At 40.4% G+C, this 13050-nt stretch overlaps 1 protein-coding gene across 4 annotated transcripts in view; it reads right to left on the bottom strand.

The window, feature by feature from the left end:
- SETDB1 (SET domain bifurcated histone lysine methyltransferase 1) overlaps positions 1–6671 on the bottom strand; it is a 34483-nt gene extending 27812 nt beyond the window's left edge. For 2 of the 4 annotated variants that reach the window (XM_042953877.1, XM_042953880.1), the window contains exons 1-3: positions 6373–6552; positions 5229–5499; positions 3937–4088 (exon numbers count right to left, since the gene is read on the bottom strand). In XM_042953877.1, coding sequence (XP_042809811.1) covers positions 3937–4088; positions 5229–5488 — 412 coding nt within the window. In that variant the 5' untranslated portion in view covers positions 5489–5499; positions 6373–6552. The other 2 variants (XM_042953879.1, XM_042953882.1) reach the window with 2 other exon arrangements.
- Positions 6672–13050: the final 6379 nt, after the last annotated feature.

Raw genomic sequence — 13050 nt, 5'->3', positions numbered from 1 at the left:
CTCTAAAATAAAAATTAAAATATAAAAAAAGCATATATATTTTTAATATTAAAAAAATAAAGTGAAAATGTAACATACAAAATTTATGAGATGTAGTAAAGCAATGCATAAATTTTATATTAGAAAGGAAAGAAGATCTAAACCAAATCAATAATCTATTTTCATTTTAAGAAACTAGAAAAAGAAGAGCAAATCAAACCCAAGTACATGGAAGGAAGAAAATAATAAAGATCAGAGTAGAAATCAGTGTAACAAAAAAACAGGAAAACGGTAGAGAGAAAGACACAAATGAACACAAAAACTGGTCCCTTGAAAAAGAGCAAAAAAACCAATAATCCTTCAGCTAGATTAACCAAGGGAAAAAAAGAGATCCAAATAACCAATATCAGGAATGAAAGGAACATTGCTACAGAACCTACAGAAATTCAAAAGAATCATAAGGGAATACTATGAACTTTATGGCAATAATTTAGACAACTAAATGAAATGGAAAAATTCCTAGAAAGATACAAATTAACAAAAATGACTTAAGAAGGAACAGAAAATACAAATAGACATATCAGGTAAAGAAAATTAACTAGTAATTAAAAAGCTTCCCACCTGGAATGGGAAAAGCCCAGAAATCCAAAGCGTGGAGTTTAGATAAGTAACGCACCCATGTTTGTTTTTTAGTTTGGGCCAATGTATCACAGTAACAAAATATTAACATTAGGGGTGCCTGGGTGGCTCAGTCCAACTCTCGACTTTGACTCAGGTCATAATCTCGCGGTTCAAGAGATCAAGTCCTGAGTGGGGCTCTGAGGTAACAGCACAGGGCCTGCTTGGAATTCTCTCTCTCCCTCTCCCCCACTTGTGCACATATGCATGCTCTGTCTCTCTCTCTCTCAAAATAAATAAATAAACATTAAAAAATACTAACATTGGAATAAACTGGTAGAAGGTATACAGAACTCTCTGCATTATCTTTGCAATTTACACAAAAATATAAAACTATTCCAAACTGTGGCGCCTGGGTGGCTCAGTCCATTGGGTGTCTGACTTCGGCTCAGGCACAATCTGGTGGTTCAACAGTTTAAGCCCCATGTCGGGCTCTGTGCTGACAGCTCAGGGCCTGGAGCCTGCTTCAGATTCTGTATTTCCCACCCTCTCTCTGCCCCTCCCCTGCTCACATTCTTTCTCTCTCAAAAATAAATTAAAACAAACAAACAAAAAACAAAAACCATTCCAAACTAAAAAGCTTATAAGAAAAAAAATCAAAAAAAAAAAAAAAATCATCCACAAAGAAACAGGTCAAGACAGTCTCAGTGCTGAATGTATCAAACATTTAAGGAAGAAATAATACTATTTCACACAAATTCAGAGGAGGGAACATTTCCCAACTCATCTTTGTAAGGTCCATAATACTCTAATACCAAAGTCAAAAAACCACACAATAAAACTAAAAACCTATAGTCCTCATGACCATAAATGCAACAAAATTTTTTTTTAAAGTCCTCCACAAAACTACTCTTTTTTCTTTTTAGTTTATTTATTTATTTTGAGAGAGACAGAGAGAGGGGAAAGGCAGAGAGGGAGAGAGAATCCCAAGCAGGCCCCCTGTCAGCGTGGAGCCCAAGGCAGGGCTTGAACTCATGAACTGTGAGATCACAACCTAAGCTGAAATCAAGAGCCAGACTCTTAACCAACTGAGCCACCCAGGTGCCCCAGGTGCAAAAATTCTTAACAAAAAATATTAGCAAATCCAATACAGAACAGAAGGAACTTCTTTCAACCTGACAGTTTCTAGGAACAGAAGCAACTTCCTTCAACCTGAGAAAGGATATCTACAAAAACCTTAAAGCTCACATTATAATTAATGCCTAAAGACTAAATGCTTCCCCCTAAGATCAGAAGCAAGGAAAGGATGTCTACCCTCAAACTTTTATTAAACATTGTACTCGAGGTTCTACTGAGTACAATAAGGCAATAAAAAAGAAATAAAAGACATTTAGAGTAGAAAGAAAGAAGTAAAATTGACTTTATTTGCAGAGACAGCATGGTCTAATATATAGAAAATCCCAAGGGATCCACAAAAAACTTCTAGAATAAGTGAGCTTAGTAAGGTCAGGGCTACAAGATTAATACACAAAAATCAACTATATTTTCATATCTTAGCAACAATCCTAAAATGAAATTAAGTAAATAATCTCACTCACATTAGCATTAGAAAGAATACAACACTTAGGACAAATGTACCACGTTAATGCATTAGAAGACTAGTCGTTAAAAAGGTAATGCTCTCCAAATTGGCCTTTAGATTCAATAGAGTTTCTATTAAAAATTCCAGCAGGCTTTAAAAAATGTTCTTGATAGAAACTGACAAGCTGATTCCAAAATATATTTCAAAGTCATATGAAAAACATTTGTATTTGGAGACTCCCACTAGATGATTTTAATACTTACCATTGAAACTATAGTAATAAAAGCAGTGTGGTGCTGGTATAACAACAAATATATAGATCAATGTGACAGAACAGAATCTGGAAATAGAGCCTCATATATGTGGCCAGATGATTTGTGACAAGGATACCAAAAGGATAGTCTTTTCAACAAATGGTGGTGAAACAACTAAATAGTCATAAGCAAAATAAACAAACCAATCACTCTCAACCTCTATCTTGAGAATTATTACTGTTAAAAGATACCATTAAGAAAATGAAAAGACCACATTTGAGAGAAAGTATTTCTAAAATATATCTGATAAATGAACTGTACCTAAAGCCTGAGTTCTCTAAGTCAAAAGAGCGGTTCTCTAATAAAAAGACAACCCGATTTTTTAAAAAAGCCTCAAGATTTTAATGGATGTTTTCCCAAAGAAAAAACAAATGGTAAATTAAGTATGTGAAAAGATGCTCAACTTCCTTCAGGAAATGCACACTACAATCACAATTTGATACCACCACACTCACACTGCAAAAGCTAAAATAAAACACTGACAATACCAAGCACCAACAAGGATGTAAATAAACTGGAACCCCCATACTTTGCTAGTGGGAATGTAGAATGTACAGCCACTTTTGAAAACAATATGGCAGTTTCTTAAAAACTCAAATGTACACTTACCCTAAGCCCTAACAATTCTATTCCTAGGTGGAATATCCAAAAGACACGAAACATAACACCTACATAAAGACTTCTACACAAATGTACATAGCAGCATTACTCATAATCGCCCCAAACTAGAAACAACCCAAATATTTATCATCAATTACAGAAGACAGTATGTGGTATATCCATAGAATGGAATACTGCTCAGCAAAAAGAAAAAAAAAAGCATACTACAGATACATGGAACAACATGTTCCACAGCAAAAATGTTATGCTAAATGACAGAAGCCAGATACAAAAGACAACAAATTGTGATTCTATTTAAGTGAAATTTCTAGAAAAGGCAAAAAGGAAGTAAGCAGATCAATGGTTGGGGTGAAAATGGAGAATGCAGACAAACAGAGGGATGTTTTGGGGTAATCCAAACATCTGTGGTGAAGACTGCACTACTCTATAAATTTACTGAAACTCAAACTCTACACTTAAAGTGGGTAAATTTTATAGTTTGTAAATGATACATTAAAAAACCCCTCAAAAATAGACAAAACCAAACAATCTACCGTTTTGAAATATATATATAGGTGCAAATGCCACCTAAAAAGAAAAGGAAGGGAATTCAGAATAGAGGTGACACAGAATGGGGAAAGGAAGGTCATTTAATCAGAAAGTAGCATGTAGAGGACATCTATGATACTAATAATGTTCTATTCCTTTTTGGTAATGGGCAAGTTCAACAGTTTAGAATATGGAGTTAGTGACAACAATTTTTGCTCTCTTCTTTTATCTGTTTGTCTTCCTGTGTCTCAATTTCAATCCTGAGATTTTTCTACCCAGAGCCTTATCTCTTACCTGAATCAATACTGAGGACATCATCATCTTCATCAGGAATCTCGATTATTTCTGTAGGCCGGGAGGCTTCATCCTCAGAGCTACTGTCCCGGTATTGTAGTCCCAGTTTGGAATAAAAGTCCTTCACCAAAGACTCACAGTTAGTCACTGCCCTAATATTGGAACACATGTAGAAAAGGTCAAAGCCAGCAGAAATAGGTATAAACGCCATCAGAATTTATATACATTTAAGTATACACTGACCTCAATTTAAACAGGCCATATTCCATAGTGTCTCCATTTAGAATTTAAAATGCTTTTCTCAGGATACCTGGGGGGCTCAATCGGTTAAGCATCCAACTGCGGCTCAGGTCATGATGTCACGGCTCATGAGTTCGAGCCCCACATTGGGCTCTGCGCTGACAGCTCAGAACCAGGATCTGCTTCAAATTCGGTGTCTCCCTCTCCTTCTCTCTCTCTGCCCTTCCCCTGCTGGTGCTCTGTCTCTCTCTTTCTCTCAAAAATAAACTTAATAATAATAATAATAATAATAATAAAATGCCTTATCATTAAAATATGTTTAAATAGTGGTTTCAGACTAGGCCCTAACAAAATCCAAAATAACCTGAAAGCACATTACCCATATCTCATCATTTACCTTGCTATATGAAAATGTGTTCTAAGTGACAACTAAGGCATACTAGGCACCAATCTTCTGGGAATTTATGAGTAGATACAGGGCTCATGTTCCACAGTTTCATAAGACAGCAACGACTTACAATCCTCACTCCCTAGATCATCCTACTAAGAAAACTGTGCAGTTGTTCTGAAGCAGAGTACAGGAGAAAGAAGGGGAAAAGACTCAAGACCTTGACCATTCTACTGTAGACCATACACTGGCTTCCAACAGATGAATATTCTACATATAACGGGTGGTTGTGAGGTCGGATTTTTTAAAATGTTTATTTATTTATTTATTTTGAAAGAAAGAGAGACAGGGTTTGGGGCAGGGGCAGAGAGAGAGGGAGAGAATCCCAAGTCGGTTCACGCCATTAGTGCAGAGCCCAACATGGGGCCAGATCCCACGATGGGAGAGATGATGACCTGAGCCGAAATCAAGAGTCAGATGCCCAAATGACTGAGCCACCCTGGCGACCGTGAGGTCAGATTGTTGGCCATAACCTTTGAGAAACAGAAAGGTCCTACACGTCTGTACCTTGTAAAGAATAAAGCGACTGGCACAACGTCATGAGCAATTACACTTCTAAAATGTCTGCCAAGGGGAGATCTCCGATTTTCCGTGTAGTCCTCACCTGGATGCATCATCAAAGAGCTGATCAACATGGGCCACCTCAGATTCCTTCTGTATTACCCACGTCTCCAACTCTGCTAGTTGCTTCTTTCGCTGCTGTACACAGTCCATCTTCTCCAGTTCTTCATCAATGAACTGCCTCAGTTCCTCCATTGAGATACCCAGCTCCTCAACCACTGCTTGTTGCAGCTCTGCGATCTCATCAGACTCCACCGCAGCTGCGGCTGCACCCAAACCAATGCACCCAGGGATGGAAGACATGCTGTTGTCCCCTACATGGAAGAGAAAACTAAGATTACCTTTGCAATTATTATAACCGCCAAACTTCAGTCTCTAAAACTCATTCCTACACTACTACTTCTCATTCAAATACAATTAGGTTCCATTCTATGTTCTCCCTCTCTGTTCCCCTGTATCCGATGTTAAGATTTTGTACCGATCTTATTCCACAGAAGATGGGCCTGGATAAGGTTTAAAAGCGTGAGGACATGGAAAACATATGATACGCAACAGAGGCTACCAAAAAATAATGTTTTAGTTAACAGAAGAGAACCAATTTGCTGAGGAAGGTATTTCTGTGACCTGTGTTCCTTAACTGACTAAAGAGAGAAATCTTTGTTTGCATGCTATGCCTAATTTGAACAAATACCTCCACTTGGATGGGGGGGCGTTGGTTTATAATTCACTGTTTTCTCTTTAATTACTTGTTCGCTTTACATTACCTTGCTTCCACGTGGAAACTTACTTTTTAAAGTCTATTCACACTTATGCATACAAAAGCAAAGAGGCTTCCCAAAAGCAAAGGAAAATTAAAGCAATCTGGGAATAAAATGTGGCTACCTAAAAACTATAATCCAAATAGCCTACGCATTAGTGTTAACTGCTTTTTTGATCAAACGGTTGGAGCAAAACTGATGCCAGAATGCCGTGCGACCCCAAGACCAGTTCTCACCGCCTCCATTTTTCCTTTGCCCACACACCAACCCCACCCCCGCGCTACCCTTTCTGGGGGTGCGTCCCACCCACCCCGCAAACCCAGTTCAACCCCGCCCCCGCTCGCCTCTCGGGGAAGACTTCCTTCCCACCCTCGCCCAACCTCCTCCCACAAACAAAACATTCCAGACGGGCCCCTAATCTCCAAATACCTCAATTAACAGTACTTCCTACACCTCCCTGCTTCCAACTACAACACTTCTTTTCACCAACCAGACCCCAGACTCGAGACTCTGGGGTCGGCCTCGACGGGGAAGAACGAAACCTTACGGTAAAAGGAGCAGGGGGAGGGGATGAAGCGTGAGGGAGGGAGGGAAAGGGAAGCAAAAGAGACGCCCGGAAGCAAACCTCAGGTGCCGTTCCGGTCGCCACGACGGTAGCCTGCCGGGGTCAAATCCTAAGCCTCTGAGCGCCCCTCCAAGGCCAGGCAACCTCGGGCAAGTACGCATGCGTCAAAGGAGAGCCTTCCAGGGCACACGTGAGAGGCCACTGGGCGGGTGAAGTAGGCGTGGCCTAGAGTATATTCTCGAAGCTCCACCTCTTCCGCCACCCCCAAACCCTGGCAGTCACACTAAGTTTACTGTTTAAAGACTCAGCAAACCGTTAGGTTTAGGTGTTCTTCTCACTTTAGTTTGTTATATTATGAAGTGGTACAAATTGTAACAAGTGGAGGAATATCAAGATGGAATAAGACAAACGTGACAATATCCTCTCCTCCCCTCTCATCACTACACCTGCTGCTTTGAGGTAAAATAGCTTAGTTTTCTAGGCTTGTACTTACAAGGTCATGAATCTGGATTTTTTAAAAAGATTTTATTTTTTAGTCATCTTTACACCCAATGCAGGGCTCAACCCTGAGATCAATAGTCGCATGCACTGCTTGCTGAGCCAGCCAGTCTCCCCTAAATGTGGATTTGTTTTGTTTAGTTTTTATTTCACATGTGGATATCCTTTGAAGTCAACATTTGTCTTTTTCATAATTGCATAATACTTAATAGTGTGGATAAACCATAATTAGAAAGATGCTCTCACTACAGCATGTATTCATTATGAATGATGCAACAATAAACATTAACGTGCTTTTGAAGTAGTACTTTTATTTCTGTGGAAGAGATTCCCCATAATGGAATCTGAGTTAAAATATATACACACACATACATATATATTCACATATATATGTATATATATGTACCTCTTTTCATTTTAATAGAATCTGCTGTCAAATTACTTTTCGAAAAGGTTGAAACAATTTTTACTCCTAGCAAATCTCTGAAAGTATGTTTCCCCACACCCTCATTAGGATTGGATGTTAAGTGTCTATTTAATTTTTAAGAATTTGATAGGTCTTTAAAAAAATTTTTTTTAATGTTTAATTTTGAGAGAGAGAGAGAGCAGGGTAGGGGTAGAGAAAGAGGGAGACACAGAATCTCAAGAAGGTTCCAGGCTCCGAGCTATCAGCACAGAGCCTGACGTGGGGCTCGAACCCACAAACCGTAAGATCATGACCTGAGCCGAAGTCAGATGCTTAACCAACTGAGCCACCCAGGCGCCCCTAGAATTTAATGGGTCTTAAAATAGTATCTGCATCAGGATAGACTATAGTGTTGTGGAAACAAACAACTCCCAAACTTTAAAACAAAAACTGTACTTGTTGCTCACACTGCATAATCATCTCTAGAAAGTTGACTTTGGAGCTCTGCTAGGATAGCTACTCAGGAACCCAGGCTGATAAGTAAGTCAGGCCAGAGGGAGAGACTGCTAGAGGGTCTCATATTGGCAATTAAAGTGATTCAGGACACTCTCATTAACAACTCATTGGCCTGACTGAGTCATAGGGCCCTACCCAACCACAAGGGGGCCAGGAAGATCAGTCATGTTTCACATTTGGAAAGAGAGAGAATTGGGCGTATTTGATGAGCCAGCACTATTGACTACATTATCTCATTATTGCTCTAACTTGTTCAGCTATATTTACATTAATGACACCTAACTTCATTTAAAAGGCACAAACCTGGGGCGCCTGGATGGCTCAGTCGGTTAAGCATCTGACTTCGGCTCAGGTCATGATCTCGCGGTCCGTGAGTTCGAGCCCCACGTCAGGCTCTGTGCTGACAGCTCAGAGCCTGGAGCCTGTTTCAGATTCTGTGTCTCCCTCTCTCTCTGACCCTCCCCCATTCATGCTGTCTCCCTGTTTCAAAAATAAATAAACATTAAAAATAAATAAATAAAAATAAAAGGCATAAACCAGAGGGGCACCTGGGTGGCTCAGTCAGTTGAGCGTCTGACTTCGGCTCAGGTCATGATCTCACGGTTTGTGAGTTCGAGCCCTGCATCGGGCCCGTGTGCCAACAGCTCGGATCCTGGGGCCTGATCCAGATTTTGTGTCTCCCTCTCCCTCTCCCTCTGCCCCTCCTGTACTTGCACTCTGTCTCTCTCTCAAAAATAAAAATATAAAAAAAATAAATAAAGGTACAAACCAGATCTTCTGTGTAAGACTGGAAACGGGACCCAGGCAGCCTTGATAACCTCCCCTTTATCTGTGCTCATTTCGCCTGTCCACTAGTTTCCTGGGACTACTGTGAGCGCCTGTTTCCAATTGCTAAGACCCTAGGAAATGAGGTCCAGAAAAGTGAAGGTGTCCTCTAGACATTGCAAATTCAGCATGTTCCCAACTCATCTTATGGTATTATTTTCTAACTTGAACTAGAAATTTTAGACACATTACTCCCTAAAAAACACTCGCGCGCGCACACACACACACACACACACACACCCCATATTTATTGAATGTTTACTTGATACCAGGCACTGTTCTAAGCACTTTACGGTTATTCATTTATTTAGTCCTCATAATAGTGCTGTGAGGTAGGAACTATTATTGGATCTTTTCTGTGGATGAGAAAACCGAGACAAACAGTTATATTTCCCAAAGTCACAGAGCTAAAAAGTGTCAGTGCCAGGCAGTTTGGCCCTAGAGCTTGTGGTCTTAAACCATTATTCAATACAGCTTGTTTATCCTACTTTGGAAATGTTTGACATATATTTTCTCTCTTTTCTATTTTAATTCTACTGTATTTACCTCTTATTTCTTGCCAGACTAACTAGCCTCTTAATTGGTAGCCTCATGATAGACCAGTCCCACACAGAGCTTTAAAATACAGTTCTGATCACTGTCTCTCCCCTGCTTTAAACCTATATTTTATTTATGTCTATAAAATAAAGTTCAAACTTTACAGTATAAAATTTGAGGCTCTTTAAAATTTGGCCTTCATTTGCCTCTCTGGCCACATTTCCCATGTTTTCCCTTCACATACCTGCTTAAGCGCTATTTCCCCAACATGTTTACACATTTCAATTTCTCATCTCCATACCTTCATTCATTGTGATCTCCTGGGATGCCTTTCTCTTTCTGTCTGCTATAATATGAATTCTCTAAGGGTCCACCTCAAATGTCTCCTCTGTGAAATTTTTTTTATGTTTATTTATTTTTGAGACAGAGAGAGACAGAGCATGAAAGGGGGAGGGTCAGAGAGAGGGAGACACAGAATCCGAAGCAGGCTCCAGGCTGCTGTCAGCACAGAGCCCGACGCAGAATTCGAACTCACGGACCATGAGATCATGACCTGAGCCGAAGTCGGACGCTTAACTGACTGAGCCACCCAGGCACCCCTCCTCTGTGAAATTTTCATAGACCCAGCAGTTGTCAAACATTATCATGTATCGGAATTACCTTGAGGGTTTGTTGAAACACAGATTGCCACCCCACACCACCTTTGGAGTAGACTTGGGTGCAGTCTGAGAATCTTCACATCTAACATTTTCCCTGCGATGCCCATGCTACAGGTAGGGGGGACCAGAGTTTTAAGAAACACTGTCCTACCATACAGTCTCACTTATATGTGGGATCTAAAAAAACAAATGGAAAACAGAAACAGACTCATCAATATAGAGAACAAACTGGTGGTTGCCCGAGGGGAGGGCAAAACAGGTGAAGGGATTTAAGAAGTACAGACTATACAGGGCGCCTGGCTGACTCACTGGGAAGAGAGTGCGACTCTTCACCTTGGGGTGGTGAGTTCAAGCCCCACAGTGGATGTAGAGAGGTCTTAAATAAATAAAATTAAAAACAAGAGGTATGAACTTCTAGTTATAAAATAAGAAAGTCATGGGGATGAAAAGTACAGCCTGGAGAATATAGTTAATATTGTAATAGCTTTGTATCATGACAGATGGTAACTACACTTATCATGGTGAGCATTTTGTAGTGTATAGAATTGGGAAATCACTGCTGTACACCTGAGACTAATATAATATTGTATGTCAATTATACTTCAATTAAAAAAAAATCATTGTATCTAGGCTATCACTCGCCCTCTGCCGAACTAACTTCTGTCTCTGTTTCATTACCTTAATTCCTTCCACTGGTGAGCTACCTCTATATGTCTTTATCTCCTTTGCTGGTTAGTGATCAACTTAAAGCTGAGGACCTGTCTTTAAAAAAAATTTTTTTTTAACATTTGTTTGTTTTTGAGAGAGAGAGAGTGAGTGTGAGTGGGGTATGGGCAGAAAGAGGGAGATGAGGATCTGAAGCAGGCTCCCTGCTGTGAGCACAAAGCCGGATTCAGGGCTTGAACTCAAAACGGAGATCATGACCTGAGCCAACATCAAGAGTCAGCCACTTAACCGACTGAGCCACCCAGGCACCCCAGACTAAGGACCTGTCTTAATCATTAATCATCTTTGTTTCCCCTAACATCTGACGTATTGCCCTGTACATGTGGTGCCCTGTCATGTGTGATAAATGAAGGGAAATGTGTTCTGTCCTGATTATGTTTCTATTAGTTAGATTCTTTCAGCTTTCTGCTGTGTGTCTGGAGGGGGTGGTTTGCGGGGAGAGAATGAAGAATGGACAATGTTGAAGAGAAACAGGAGCTATTTAGGGTATCATATCCAAACTGATTTCTTCATTGCCTTCAAGAAGTCTGGTAGAAATCAGCAGAGGGACTTAGGAAGTGTCTTCTTTTTGTTTGTTTGTTTGTTTTAATTTTTTTAAACATTTATTTACTTTTGAGAGAACGAGGAAGGAAGGGGCAGAAAGAGGGATACAGAGGATCTGAAGCAGGCTCCATTGATGTGAGCACAGAGCCTGATGCAGGGCTCAAACTCACAAACCATGAGATCATGACCTGAGCCAAAATCAAGAGTCTGCTGCTTAACTGACTGAGCCACCCAGGTGCCCCAGGAGGTGTCTTCTAAGACCCTTGCACTCAACATGCAGTCAAGGAGCTTGTTAGACATTCTAAATCTCTGACCCCACTCGGGATGTACTGAATCAGAATCTGAATTTTAATAAGATCTCCAGGTAATTTGTTTGCTCAAATTCGAGAATCACTATAGGAAAGGCAGGTTTGAGCTGTGTAATCCTTTCTAGGGTAGGGCCCCAATATTTAGGGAGCCAAGCTCTGGAGACTAACTTTTGTCAGAAATGATCAAGTCCTGGGGCACCTGTCTGGCTCAGTTGGTTAAGCATCCAACTTTGGCTCAGGTCATGGTCTCATGGTTCATGAGTTCGAGCCCCGTGTCTGGCTCTGTACTGATAGCTCAGAGCCTGGAGCTTGCTTCAGATTCTGTGTCTCCCTCTCTCTCTGCCCACCCCCACTCACACTCAGTGTGTGTGTCTCTCTCTCAAAAAATGAATAAACATTAAAAAAAAAAAAGAAAGAATCAAGAACTGGGGCACCTTGGTGGCTCAGTCGTTAAGCGTCTGACTCTTGGTTTCTGCTCAGGTCATGATCTCACGCTTCGTGGTTTCGAGCCCCACATCAGGCTCTGTGCTGACAGTGCAGGGCCTGCTTGGGATTCTTTCTCCCTCTCTCTCTGCCCCTTCCCCTTGCACTGTCTCTCTCTCTCTCAAAATAAATAAACTTAAATTAAAATAAAAATCTTCATGTATTCCTTGAATTTAACTGAAGATTGACATACGGGCAGGGAACCAATGTATGTGGAATATCTTTAAAAAAAGGAAATGGGGGACGCCTGGGGGGGAGTTCAGTCAGTTAAGTGTCCGACTTCAGCTCATGTCATGGTCTCACAGTTCGTGGGTTCAAGCCCTGTATCAGGCTCTGTGCTGACAGCTCGGAGCCTGGAGCCTGCGTGGGATTCTGTGTCTCCCTCTCTCTCTGCCCCTCCCCCAGCTCATGTTCTTTCTCTGTCTCTCGAAAATAAATAAATAAATAAATAAATAAATAAATAAATATAAAAAAAAGAAATGATTAACTCCTGATATAAATGATTCATGTTATTAAAATGTACAAATAATTGAAGTAGACAGTTTATTGCCAATTTAATAGTATAAAGTAATAAATAATTGCTATACCGCTTGGAATACTCACGGGTGCTCAGCACAGTCATTCCTGTAATCCCTTGTGATGCATTGAAAAATCACAACCATGTGCTACTTAATACTTAAGCATGAGAAATCGTAGCACAGGGTTCAAAACCTTGGAATGTCAAATGATCCTTTTCCTACAGACAGACTTAAGGGAAATTAAATCATAATCTAAACAGTGTTGAGTGATCTCAGAATCAAAATGAAAGAATATGGGGATTAAAAACTCAAAGGGTTTTAGGCATCAGGAAAGTAATGTAAAGGAGCCAAATGGGGTGGGTGAGGACTGTGGTCACCTGAGAAATACGTGTCTCACCAAAGGGGACAGTTGCTACTTAGCTCCAGCTAATTTTTGCTCTATGTCATAGATACGGTGTTGCTGGATTTCCAATTTTTCAAGTGAGCTTAAAAATCAATATTTTTTCATATGAAAGCGTTTGAG

The sequence above is a fragment of the Panthera leo genome, chromosome C1 (assembly GCF_018350215.1).
Source record: "Panthera leo isolate Ple1 chromosome C1, P.leo_Ple1_pat1.1, whole genome shotgun sequence".
In the NCBI taxonomy this organism is placed as follows: domain Eukaryota; kingdom Metazoa; phylum Chordata; class Mammalia; order Carnivora; family Felidae; genus Panthera; species Panthera leo.
This window is presented reverse-complemented; position numbering and strand designations above follow the sequence as displayed.